Genomic DNA, 14,464 nt, shown 5'->3' with positions numbered 1-14,464 from the left:
ACATGAGCACCTGTACTCACTGGTCAAGCAATTGGTAACATGAATACACGAGCACCTGCACTCACTGGTCAAGCAATTGGTAACATGAATGAATGAGCACCTGCACTCCCTGGTCAAGCAATTGGTAACATGAATAAATGAGCACCTGCACTCACTGGTCAAGCAATTGGTAACATGAATAAATGAGCACCTGCACTCACTGGTCAAGCAATTGGTAACATGAATACATGAGCACCTGTACTCCCTGGTCAAGCAATTGGCAGAAATGACAATTATTGAATCATTAAATACTTTAAGATTTCCAGGCACCATAAAATAAAGGCAGCTCGTTACCAAACTGGCTGGATTCACCACAGGGGTAGATCACTAAAATAAAAGGAAGAAAAGACGGCACATGGTACGGTAACAGCCAATCACAGGGACACAATAGTTATCGTCAGACTCTCTACTAATTAAACTGGATGCCTCTATATGGTGTTGTAGGAGCAGGCTGGGTCATCTTAGTTCCCCACAAACTGACCACTCATAATAAACCTATCTAACTACACCTGCAGAAATTAGGATACATCTCCCTCGTTAGACTGATGGCCAATAGAGGAAAAACCAGGTGAAAATAAAATGTTTAGTAGTGACCAATAAAAAAGTGGCTAATTCGCCAACCATACTCTCATTTGCTCCCATGATGGCTGGATGTGATGATAAAACAATGTCACATGATACATCTGCCAATAAAATGGTGCTATGTGCCAACCAACCTGTTTCTAACCATCCTCTGAAATGTTGGTTACTTTGTCCATCAAATGATGGCTCAATCGCCAACTGTCCTCTCATTATCCCCTGTTGTGAAAAGGCAAAATCACTAAATAAAATAGTCTAAGAAGAAAATGTTTCAATGACGCATCCATTTGCCAATTTTGGAGTTGAATTTGGTAGTTATGCTCCAATCCTTTCCTGGGAAAACTTTGAGTGGCACCCAGTCTATACACTTGGCACTAGTCTTGTCATTGAATAATGCTGCGTATCAACAGCTGCTTTAGACTATATAAACTTTTTGTGTCTGTCTTTAAAGGGACACAAAAGTAAAATGGGAAAATGCTCTAACATGTTAGAACATATATTATTTCACTGTTGCTTGTATACAACTGTGTTTTAACTCTAAGTGTTAAACACATAGTTAAAGTTAGCAGCAGAACAACAAAGCACTACAGGGACGTAGCTTAGTTAAAGGGACAGTCTAGTCCAAAATAAATATTCATGATTCAGATAGGGCATGTAATTTTAAACAATTTTCCAATTTACTTTTATCACCAAATTTGCTTTGTTCTCTTGGTATTCTTAGTTGAAAGCTTAACCTAGAAGGTTCATATGCTAATTTCTTTGACCTTGAAGGCCACCTCTTTTCAGAGTGCATTTTAAAGGGACAGTCTACACCAGAATTTTTATTGTTTTAAAAGATAGATAATCCCCTTTTTCTTTTACAAAATATGACGAGTCCACGGATTTCATCCTTACTTATGGGATATCGCCTCCTGGTCAGCAGGAGGAGGCAAAGAGCACCACAGCAAAGCTGTATATATAGCTCCTCCCTTCCCTCCCCCCAGTCATTCTCTTTGCCTGTGTTAGTGATAGGAAGAGGCAGTTAGTTTCTCCAATCAAAAGTTTATTATTTTTTAAAGTGGTGCCACTGAGTGCTACTTTGTGCTGGGGTGTAGCCTAGACCAAATCATTCTCTTCAGTAAAAAAAGAGAAGCATTTGGGGGCTTTAAGGCAATAGGAACTGGTGGGACATAATTTTCACTGCACCTCCTATACATTGTTTGTTTGCTGCCCTGAATACAGATAGCCTAAGCCCTTTTAACTCAGGCTGATCTTTGTCCACAGGGCTATGGGAGGGAGAAGACCTCTGCAAACCTGCTGGACTACCATGCTGTCACACAGCATTCCAGGTAAGTGCTTACTTTATTATTTCTGGGGACTACACAATTATCTCAGATTAAAAGTGAGGACTGCGTTATTAGTCACTTTTCAAGAGCTTAGTCATGAAAGGGCTCTGATAGTGTTGGGACTGTTTTTTTTTTTTTTTATATACACTGGGGCTGGGTCTCAGTGTTATTTTGCTCCCGGTAGTGATATAATATGCTACCCGGGTGATAGCTCCGTATTATGTTATTGTAGCATAAGAATAGTGTAACTCCCCACTCCCAATATCGGTATTATACCGACCGATCGGGAGGTTTGTTTGTCAGTTGTTCATTGCAAAAAAAGTTTTATTTTAGGACAACTTGGGCTTTATAGTGTTTTTTACATAGAGATTAAGGCTCCATCTTGGAGCTTGCTGCCTGGGAGTTGCGGTATACTACGCCCATGATGGGCGGGACTTGAGGTAGTCCTATGCAGGCGGCTCCATTCTTGTGACTTTGCCGCCCGAGTGTTTCAGCCTACGACGCCCACGATGGGCAGAGCTAGGCTATGCTTTAGAAGTTTTGCGCGCCCTTTTTCTACCGTTCTGAGAACACTTTGTGCATAATGGGCTATTTACTAGATACCTTGTTCGGTCAGTCTTACTGTTGCTGACACGAGGGTTGTCGGCTTGTTTCTTACATACTCTCATTGAAATCGTAGTCTGATTAAAGAGACAATGTTTGTAGTAACCAGATTACCAGCTCTACTCCATTTGAATTAAATTTTTTACTGTAAAATGGCTCAAATATGGGGTGTCGCTATTGTTAAAGAGTCAGTAGTGTTTTTCATTCATTGTGATTCGGAATGGAATGATGGTGCATAAAATGTCGTCCTTTTTCACTTAAAGGGACAGTACCGATTTTCGTTGGGCTTCTTTTACTTGTTACATACTTGACAAAAGAAGTGTGCACATGAAATAAAGATTTTACATTCCACTGTTTCCTGTATAATACAGTTTGGTACTTGCAAAAAAAGAGTGTGCACTTGAAATAAAGATTTTTCTTTTTTCCACATGCGGTACTCTGCGGTTCCTTGCAGCTCATGTCTAGGTTGCGTTACTGTTCATAGCAAGATTAACATGGTACTTCACTACTTTCTGTCACTGACAAAGGAGGTTGCAATATTTCACTCTTATTTCTGCAGATTTATGTAGAGAAAAATGTTATTCTTTTTTTAAAACTTAAAGTGGTAATAACATATTTGCTTGAGTTGCCTTTTATTTTTATTTTCACCTTCTAATGTGACTGTTAGAAGTCTAGTGATACCGGGCAATCTTTTACACATTTTCTAAATAGTGTCTGTAGTTATTGCTCGCCTGTAGGCAGTGCACTGCGGTTCCTTGCATAGATATTGCTTGGATTTCCTTAGCAATGGCTAGTTACAGCTGTATTGCTATTTATATTGGTCTGGTTCTGCATGACGGAAAGAGATACACTTTTTTTTTTTTTACTTTCAACAGACAGTGCAGAGTTTTTTTGTGGGGATATTTTATTATCAAAATTGAACCTGTGTTTTTTTTTTTTTGTTTTTTTTTTTTGTTCTGTCCTTTGACTTGGAATGGTCTCAAAACTCACATAAATGCATATATAGCCGGTCAGGTAGCTTGACAACTGCTAAGACACTGGGGCTTCACTCTGACTCCCTCGGGGGAGATACAAGACAAGATAAAGGCTATGAAACTTGCTAATGCCTTTCTTACAGACGCTTAGCTACAGGTCTTCAGCTAACAACTAGGAGTTTGTTTCTAGCCCGCAGGGCCTTATGGCTACAGCCTTGGTCCGTGGATGTGTATTCTAAGCAGCCCATCTTCTCCCGCAGGATAAGATGTTTTCGGGAACAGGACAGATAGCTCAGCAGGCTAAGACACTGTGGCTGACCTCTGTAGCAACCCAAGGGTTGCAGGTTTGGTCCTCGGTGAGGTCTATTCAGCCTTTCATCCTTCCGAGGCTAATAGAAATGAGCAACATTTTACGGGTGATTAGTTGCGCTTTACAAGTACCCAATACATTCATACATACAATGAATCCTTTTGGAATTCTACAGGATTTGTTTCCCTTTTTTCTCAGCTAAGCAGCAATAACCTAAGCCTGCATGGAGGCCCAACCTTCTTGATAGTCCATGCAAAACAAGAAGCCTGAAATTGGAACAAAGTCAGCGTCAAGGGCATGACCCCGATCAGAGGCAAGGATCCCTGGGCTTTAGAAATAGTGTCCTAGGGGTACAAATTGGAATTCAGATTTTCCCCCTATCGGCAAGTTCCTTCCTTATCTGCAGATCAGATACAGGAGAGGCGTTCTTACTTTGCGTGGAGTAATCATTCCTGTTCCAGCACAAGAACAGGGTCAGGGTTTTTACTCGGATCTATTGGTGGTTCCCATAGAAGAGGGAGCCTTCAGACCAATCTTGGACATCTAGAGTCTAAACTAATTTCTAGAGGTCCGTACTTCAGATGGAAACTATACGTTCCATGCTATCACTGATTCAAGAGGGTCAGTTCATGACCACAGTGGACCTAAATGACGCATGCCTACATGTTCCCATTCTCAGGGACCATTACAAGTTTCTAAGGTTTACATTCTTAGCATACACTTTCAGTTACTGGCATTACCTTTTGGCCTGGCCACTGTTACAAGAATATTTGCTGGGATCTCTTCTGGCGGTTCTTCGACCACAGGGCATTGGAGTGGCGCCGTCTCTGGACGATATTCTATTCAAGCGCCATCATTTCAAACAAGCCAGATCCCATACCAACTTGGTATTCTCTTTCCTGTGTACTCATGGGTGGAAGATAAATCTAAAGTTGAAAAAAGAGGGAGAAAAAAAAAAGGGGCTCCTTGTTTCCAAGTACAAGGGTAACCTTTCTAGGGACCATAATAGATTCCCTATTGATGACAATTTTTCTGACGGAGGTCAGGAAAACAAATTTGTTACTTTCCTGTTGTGCCCTTCAGTCCACTCTCCGGCCTTCGGTGGCTCAATATATTGGAGGTAATTGGACTTATGGTGGCGACACTGGATGATATCCTTTTTGCTCGGTTCCATCTCAGTCCTCTATAGCTAAGCATTCTCAGGCAATGGAACAGGGATTATACAGATCCATCTCCTCTGATAACTCTAGATCAGGAGACAAGGGATTTTCTTCAGTGGTGGTTGTCTTTGGATCATCTATCCCGGGGAACCTTCTTTTTCAGGCCGGTTGGGAGATTGTGACAACAGATTCCAGTCTTCTGGGGTGGGGAGCTGTCTGGAACTCCCTGAAGGCTCAGGGACTTTGGACTCAGTCAGAGTCTGTTTTTCCCTATAAACATTCTGGAGCTGAGTGATTCTCAATGTGCTTCTGGCCTGGCCTTGATTCGCCGCGGCCACATTTCTCGCTTTACAGTCAGACAATATAATTTTGTGACTTGTATCAATCAGGGGGGAACAAGAAGTTCCCTAGCGATGTCAGAAGTACCCAAATTAGTCCAATGGGCAGAGTCCCGTTCTTGTTACCTGTCAGTTATCCACATCCCGGGAATAGACAATGGGGAGGCGGATTTCTTGAGCAGATAGACGTTTCATCCGGGGGAGTGGGAACTCCATCCGGAGATTTTTGCCAACCTGATTCTCAGATGGGGCAGACCGGAGCTGGATCTTATGGCATCTCGTCAGAATGCCAAGCTCCCGAGATATGGATCCAGGTCAAGGGATCCTCGGGCCGAACTGATAGTTACCTTGGCAGTGCTTTGGTCGTTCAACCTAGCTTATGTGTTTCCGCCGTTTGTTCTTCTTTCCTTGGTGATTGCTTGAGTCAAACAGGAGAGAGCTTCGGTGATTCTCATCGCTCCTGTGTGGCCTCGCAGGACTTGGTATGCCGATCTGGTAGACATGTCCTCTCTGCCGCCGTGGAAGCTTCCATTGAGGCAGGACCTTCTCATTCAGGGACCCTTCCATCATCCGAATCTAATTCTTTGCAGCTGACTGCTTGGAGATTGAACGCTTGATTTTTATCTAAGCGGGGGTTCTCTGATTCGGTCATTGATACCTTGATCCAGGCACGTAAGCCTGTTTTTAGAAAAGATTTACCATAAGATATGACCTAAATATCTTTGTTGTGCGAATCCAAGGGCTACTCATGGAGTAAGATTAGATTCATAGGATTTTGTCTGTTCTCCAAGAAGGATTGGAGAAAGGGTTATCAGCAAGTTCCTTAAAGGGACAGATTTCTGCTTTATCTATTTTGCTACACAAACGTCTGGCAGATATTTCGGATGTTCAATCTTTTTGTCAGGCTCTGACTAAGAATCAGGCCTGTGTTTGGACTTATTGCTCCTCCTTGGAGTTTGAATTTAGTTCTTAAGGTTCTTCAAGGGGTTCCGTTTGAACCTATGCATTCCATAGATATTAAATTGTTATCTTGGAAAGTTTTATTTTTGGTTGCTATTTCTTCTGCTCGCAGAGTTTCTGAGCTTTCGGCATTACAATGTGATTCTCCTTACCTTATTTTTTTCATTCCAATAAGGTAGTGTTACTTACCAAACCTAGTTTTCTTCCTAAGGTTGTTTCCAACAAAAATATTAATCAGGAAATTATTGTTCCTTCATTGTGTCCTAATCCTTCTTCTATGAAGGAGCGTCTTACATAATTTGGACGTAGTCCGTGCCCTGAAGTTTTACTTGCAGGTGACTAAAGAATTTCGTCAATCATCTTCATTATTTGTGGGGGGTTTTCTGGAAAACGTAGGGACCATAAAGTTACGGCCACCTCTCTTTCTTTTTGACTGAAGAGTATCATCCGTTTTGCATATGAAACTGCTGGACAGCAGCCTCCTGAAAGAATTATGGCTCATTCTACTAGGGCTGTGGCTTGCTCATGGGCATTTAAAAATGATGCTTCTGTTGAACAGATTTGCAAGGCTGCAACTTGGTTGTCTCTTCACATTTTTTCCAAATTTTACAAATTTGATACTTTTCCCTCGACTGAGGCTGTTTCTGGGAGAAAGGTTATTCAAGCAATGGTGCCTTCCGTTTAGGTTCCTGTCTTGTCCCACCCTTTCATCCGTGTCCTATAGCTTTGGTATTGTATCCCATAAGTAAGGATGAAATCCGTGGACTCGTCATATCTTGTAAAAGAAAAGGAATTTTATGCTTACCTGATAAACTTATTTCTTTTACAATATGACGAGTCCACAGCCCACCCTGTCATTTTCTAAGACAGGTCTTTATTTTTGTTAAACTTCAGTCACCTCTGCACCTTGGCTTTTCCTTTCTCTTCCTAACTTTGGTCGAATGACTGGAGGGGGAGGGAAGGGAGGAGCTATATATACAGCTTTGCTGTGGTGCTCTTTGCCTCATCCTGCTGACCAGGAGGCGATATCCCATAAGTAAGGATGAAATCCGTGGACTCGTCATATCGTAAAATAAATAAATTTATCAGGTAAGCATAAATTTCCTTATTACCCATTCCCCAGTTTTGCATAACCAACACAGTTATATTAATATACTTTTAACCTCTGTGATTATCTTGTATATAAGCCTCTGCAAACTGCCCCTTTATTTCAGTTCTTTTGACAGACTTGCAGTTTAGCCAATCAGTGCCTGCTCCCAGATAACTTCACGAGCACTGTGTTATCTATATGAAATACATGAACTAACACCCTCTAGTGGTGAAAAACTGTTAAAATGCATTCTGAAAAGAGGTGGCCTTCAAGGTCTAAGAAATTAGCATCTGAATCGTGAAAAAAAGTTTATTTTGGCCTAGACTGTCCCTTTTAACAGTTTTTCACCACTAGAGGGTGTTAGTTCATGTTTTTCATATAGATAACACTGTGCTCCATGCATGTGAAGTTATATGGGAGCAGGCACTGATTGGTTAAACTGCAAGTCTGTCAAAAGAACTGAAACAAAGGGGCAGTTTTCAGAGGCTTAGATCCAAGATAATCACAGAGGTAAAACGTATATAAATATAACTGTGTTGGTTATGCAAAACTGGGGAATGGGTAATAAAGGGATTATCTATCTTTTAAAACAATAAAAATTCTGGTGTAGACTGTCCCTTTAATCTTGTAACCCAATGACAAGAGGAATACTTGTGTAACCACCAATCACCAACTAGCTCCCAGGAATGCATTGCTACTTTGTTTCTAACACTTTGTTTTGCAGTTAGATAATTTTATTATTGTACTTTTGCTGGCATATAACCTATTGGAGCATTTTCTTTCTGCACTTTTCATTGCCCAGAAGTTTTCCAAAGTGATAGTTTACAAATCTTTATGTTCTGTAAATTAGATTCCTTTGCCTTACAGAGATTAAAGGGATGGGAAAGTCAAAATTAAACTTGCATGATTCAGATAGAGCATGTCATTTTAAGACTCTTTTAAAATTACTTAAATGTGATTTTATTCTCTTGGTATCCTTTGTTTAAAAATTAAATACATTCATATGCTACACTAATGGGAGCTAGCTACTGATTGGTGCCTGCACACATTTGTCTCTTGTGATTGGCTAACTAGATGTGTTCAGCTAGCTTCCAGTAGTGCAATGCTGTTCCTTTAGCAAAGGATAACAAGAGAATGGAGCAAATGTGATAATAGAAGTAAACTGGAAAGTTGTTTAAAATTGTATTTTCTATCCAAATCATGAATGAAATGTTTGGGGTTTCCTGCCCCTTTAATATTTTTCAGTGTTACTGTTGCAATAGAACATTTCTTGTGTTGTATCTTCTCTCTTAAACCTCCTTTTCTCTTACTTCCAGATCTGCCTCGAGGATGGGAGGAGGGTTTTACCGACGAAGGAGCCAGTTACTTCATTGAGTGAGTGATCACACAAGCCAGCCGCGTACATGCAGCTAATAGACTTCTATATTCACGTAGCTGGGTTGGAACTCTGTGCCTAAGAGAGTTATTAGCTTTAGGATGGACATTGTACCTGCTGTGTTGACAGATTCCTTTTGGTTTCCTGCAGTCCTTGACTTGGCTCATTTCCTACAGATAGTTATGACATTTTATGAAAATAATTATTAAAATCTAAAGTGTTTGTATCTCTCCCTGTCTGTACTAAAGACACTGTCATCCTAAAAGCTCTGTATAACACTGTGTATAAAGCTGTGGTATAGACGCTAGCTCTGTATAACACTGTGTATAAAACTGTGGTATAGACGCTAGCTCTGTATAACACTGTATATAAGGCTGTAGTATAGACACTAGCTCTGTACAACTGTGTATAAAGCTGTGGTATAGACGCTAGCTCTGTATAACACTGTATATAAGGCTGTAGTATAGACACTAGCTCTGTACAACTGTGTATAAAGCTGTGGTATAGACGCTAGCTCTGTATAACACTGTATATAAGGCTGTAGTATAGACACTAGCTCTGTACAACTGTGTATAAAGCTGTGGTATAGACACTAGCTCTGTACAACACTGTGTATAAAGCTGTGGTATAGGCTCTAGCTCTGTACAACACTGTGTATAAAGCTGTGGTATAGGCGCTAGCTCTGTACAACACTGTGTATAAAGCTGTGGTATAGACGCTAGCTCTGTACAACACTGTGTATAAAGCTGTAGTATAGATGCTAGCTCTGTACAACACTGTGTATAAAGCTGTAGTATAGACGCTAGCTCTGTACAACACTGTATAAAGCTGTGGTATAGACGCTGGCTCTGTACAACACTGTATATAGAGTAGGGTTCAGGGTTGCACCGATACTCGTATCGGTACAGATACCAAGTACTTGCACCAGTATTTGTACTCATGCAAATGCACCGATACTTAAACCGATACCTCCAGATCTTAGATCTTACCCATATGCCATCTTGTGGCTTTTTTTCGAACTTCATGTTCCTATTTCATTTAAAGCTGGAGTGGAGATTTAGCTAAAAATTGTTCACTTCTGTTCTGCCAATAAAAATTGCTGTTAATTGTATTTTTGTACGTCTGAGAGCAGTGCTCCAAAAGCTGCTATACAGCTGGAAGCCTACCTGGGAGAGATCACTGTACCTCATTCAGACAAACCCCTGAAGTACTGGGCAGTTAATAAACTGAGATTTAATGGCCCAAAAACATCTTTCTGCCCCATGCAGTAGTGTGGAAAGTGAAAGACTGTTCAGCTTGGCGTCAAACCTCCTTACTGATAAAAGAAACAGACTTATAGCTGAACACGCAGAGATGCTTCTGTGCCACTAACTATTTGAAAAATGTTTTCTAATTGCTAGATTCCCTGTTATACTGCTAGTTCTCATCTTGCACAATTATGCTCAAAACATACTGTACTCTGACGAACATCCTTAGCTTATATAATTGCAGGACTAGATTTAGGTTACATTTGATTGGTAAGCTTTCCCAATGCTCTGTTCACATTTCCAACTCCATAAACTTAATGGAGTTGGACATGTAATGACAGAATTGGTAAACCTTACCAGTCAATGTAATCTATCCCATAGTGTTGTCCCCCATGATTAAACAGTGCACTGTTATATTTTTTACTGTATTGCACTTTTGGTTGGTTGTGATTTTACATTTGTTATGTATCGTTGATGATAATAATATATTTGTAAAATGGTTAGAAGGAAGGACAAAAACCAAAATAAGCATCTGTCAAAGAAGGACAAATGCTGCACTGAAGGCAAATCTGTGTTTTATTACTGCAACGAATGAAGTCGATAAAATACAAGTGGGAAGTCTATTCTCCACCCGTTCAACATATGGTATACACACAATAAAAAGCAACCAAACCAAGTCGTGTGGATACGCTAGGATCACATCCACAAATCCAAAACAGTATAGATGTTCTAAATGATAGCACAATACAATACTTAATAATGCAGCCTATCGGCTGATGATGACACCCGTACTAAGTATGGCCAGTCCAGTGCAAAAAGCATTTGAGTGTAAATGGATAGCTGTGGGACCCGCAAAAAATTAGAAAAAAAGACTTACTGTAGATAGTCCATAACCATGTTCAAAAACCAGACACTCAAGTGTTAAAAAACACGCTCTGGTGTATATTCATAAACTCCCTTAATATTCAGTCTCGGTGACAACTAGGTTTAACAATGAAGATCACTTGACAAAACTTTTTGGATGTCCACTTGTTGTTCCTTTAAACATCTATGGATATGTGGAGAAAATATACAGTCCCGTATATGATCCTTAAACAAAGGGCATTTCCGGGATTGCAAGACTTAGATAAGCTGTACCTAACCTTTTCCTCAAACACGCTTATCCGCCGCTATGGAAGGGGACACATGGTACCTTCTTATTCCTGTGGTCACTCGGCGTGGGTTAGATGGCATCTGTACTTGCGGTACAAACGAACCCCCGCTTCTCAGATGCAGCGTAACTTCACCTACAGCTTGTGTCTGACGTAGCAGTTACCTTTGTCATTGATTACCTAAGCATGACGCGTTTCGCCCCTCCCACAAAGGGCTGGAACAGGGGCCTCATCTACATTTGTTGTAGTAATAAAGTGCAGATTTACCTTCAGTGCAGCCTTTGTCCTTCTTTGACAGATAATTATTTTGTTTTTTGTCCTAACCATTTTATATTTATTTTGGGACTGCTAGCACTCTAGATAGCACATTAGATGGCTATTGTTGAACCTCTATTTTAAGTATTTTCGTATATTAATATATTTGATTGTAATATTTTTATTTATAAAGATGTTCTGTGAAATTTCTTCACGTTTTTACAACTTTGTGACAACAAGCTAATAAAACTGTTTTATTTCATAATGTCTTTTGAGTTATAGTTCTTGTAAATAGGGCTGCAACTAACAACTATTTTCATAATCGATTAATCGGCCGATTATTTTTTCGATTAATCGACTAATCGGATAAAAAGAGATTCAATAATAGTTTTCTATGTATTAAATAAAATCCACATAATGAGTGTTACAAATATAAACTTCAGACTAAAACTTTACATTAACACAACTGTTCAATTTTTAAGCAGCAGAGCACAGTTTTATAATTAAACAAAACAAAACCACAAACTGTTTGAAAAGAGGTAGAACTAGAAAGAGTTAGACTATCACTGTTAATAACATTCTGTTATTCACTCTTTCAGAAACTTTGCATTGAAATGCAAAAATCTCAACATGTCCACGTGCTTCTGGCTAAGGCTGGTTCTCTGTTTGCAGCTATATTTCCTGCAGCAGAGAAAAGGCAGTTGAGGTGTATAAGTAGGGTTTTGCCAATTTCACCAAAGTGGGATATTTATCTTTGTTAGCTCTTCACCAATGCGTTTTCTACCTTGGCAAGGGGCCTCTCAATAAAGTAACCCTTGACTTAATTCTAACATAAAAATATCTTGAATATCTATATGCAATGATAAATAACCAGCTATAAGGTTAGGGGAAATATCTAGTCCGCTCTAAAAATAATGAATATTTACTGATAAAGGTTGAATCTGGTACATATTATCACAATTTATTAAAAATATAAAAAAACAATAAAAATCAAAAGCGCTAAGGACTATATATCAATAACAGGACAAAGCCTTACACATTTATTTATACAGTACATATAATCAGCAATAGCAAGCAATACGCTAATAATTGTGCAAACAGATAATAGTGCACATCAATTTAAATAACTCCCATCAAACTAGGGGCAATGTGTAATCAACAAGCTTGGCACTATATCATGAAAAGCATAGTTCCAAATAACCAGATTTAATATAAACAATCCAAATGATGACTATTATATCTGGGTTGCACATAAGCCAGGGGTAGTTGTAAACGTATTCTGTCCTGAAAAAGTGAAAAGTAGATGTCTGTAGACGTCCTTTAGGCTAAGGACATAACCATAAAACACAATAACAAATGCAGGAGTTCATTGGAGTGAAGCAGCTGGTGTTGTGCACAGACCAACTAATTGCAAACCAACTAATCGATTAATCGATTATGAGATTCGTTGACAACTATTTTCATAATCGATTATTATCGATTATGACGATTAGTTGTTGCAGCTCTACTTGTAAATAAGCTATCTTAAATCACTAGTCTGTATTGTGCTTGATAAACTGTCACATGACATTAAAAAAAAAAAAAAGTATCTAATTGGTATCGGCGAGTATTTGAAAAAAAGTATCGGTCATAAAAAAAAAATGGTATCGGTGCAACCCTTATATAAAGCTGTAGTATAGACACTAGCTCTGTATAACACTGTGTATATAAGGCTGTAGTATAGACACTAGCTCTGTACAACACTGTGTATATAAGGCTGTAGTATAGACACTAGCTCTGTACAGCACTGTGTGTATATAAGGCTGTAGTATTGAGACACTAGCTCTGTACAACACTGTGTATATAAGGCTGTAGTATTGAGACACTAGCTCTGTACAACACTGTGTATATAAAGGTTTAGTATAGACACTAGCTCTGTACAACACTGTGTATATAAGGCTGTAGTATAGACACTAGCTCTGTACAACACTGTGTATATAAGGCTGTAGTATAGACACTAACTCTGTACAACACTGTGTATATAAGGCTGTAGTATAGACACTAGCTCTGTACAGCACTGTGTATATAAGGCTGTAGTATTGAGACACTAGCTCTGTACAACACTGTATATAAGGCTGTAGTATTGAGACACTAGCTCTGTACAACACTGTATATAAGGCTGTAGTATAGAGACACTAGCTCTGTACAACACTGTGTATATAAGGCTGTAGTATAGAGACACTAGCTCTGTACAACACTGTGTATATAAAGCTGTAGTATGGACACTAGCTCTGTACAACACTGTGTATAAAAGGCTGTAGCATAGACACTAGCTCTGTACAACACTGTGTATAAAAGGCTGTAGCATAGACACTAGCTCTGTACAACACTGTGTATAAAAGGCTGTAGCATAGACACTAGCTCTGTACAACACTGTGTATAAAAGGCTGTAGCATAGACACTAGCTCTGTACAACACTGTGTATAAAAGGCTGTAGCATAGACACTAGCTCTGTACAACACTGTGTATAAAAGGCTGTAGCATAGACACTAGCTCTGTACAACACTGTGTATAAAAGGCTGTAGCATAGACACTAGCTCTGTACAACACTGTGTATAAAAGGCTGTAGCATAGACACTAGCTCTGTACAACACTGTGTATAAAAGGCTGTAGTATAGAGACACTAGCTCTGTACAACACTGTATATAAGGCTGTAGTATAGAGACACTAGCTCTGTACAATACTGTGTATATAAGGCTGTAGCATAGACACTAGCTCTGTACAACACTGTATATAAGGCTGTAGTATAGAGACACTAGCTCTGTACAATACTGTGTATATAAGGCTGTAGCATAGACACTAGCTCTGTACAACACTGTGTATATAAGGCTGTAGTATTCTAAGTGAAGAGCATATGTTTCATTTATTATCTAAAGCTGTATAGTAGTAAACAAAATGTATTTCATTTGTTTAATTTACATTTTGATGCACCTGATAAATTATTAAAGGGACATAAAACTCACTAACATTTTTTTTCAGGATTCAGATCGTCTTGAAATAAAAACAAAAAACCCCTTCC

The 14,464-nt window shown here is 39.3% G+C and overlaps 1 protein-coding gene across 3 annotated transcripts in view; it reads left to right on the top strand.

Moving 5' to 3' along the window:
- Nucleotides 1-14,464, top strand: part of PLEKHA7 (pleckstrin homology domain containing A7) — a 918,161-nt gene that overhangs the window by 26,871 nt on the left and 876,826 nt on the right. For all 3 annotated transcript variants that reach the window (XM_053720631.1, XM_053720632.1, XM_053720630.1), the window contains exon 3: nt 8,695-8,752. In XM_053720631.1, the coding sequence (XP_053576606.1) occupies nt 8,695-8,752 (58 nt within the window). The remainder of the gene's footprint in view (nt 1-8,694; nt 8,753-14,464) is intronic.

The sequence above is a fragment of the Bombina bombina genome, chromosome 7 (assembly GCF_027579735.1).
Source record: "Bombina bombina isolate aBomBom1 chromosome 7, aBomBom1.pri, whole genome shotgun sequence".
Taxonomy (NCBI): Eukaryota; Metazoa; Chordata; class Amphibia; order Anura; family Bombinatoridae; genus Bombina; species Bombina bombina.
This window is presented reverse-complemented; position numbering and strand designations above follow the sequence as displayed.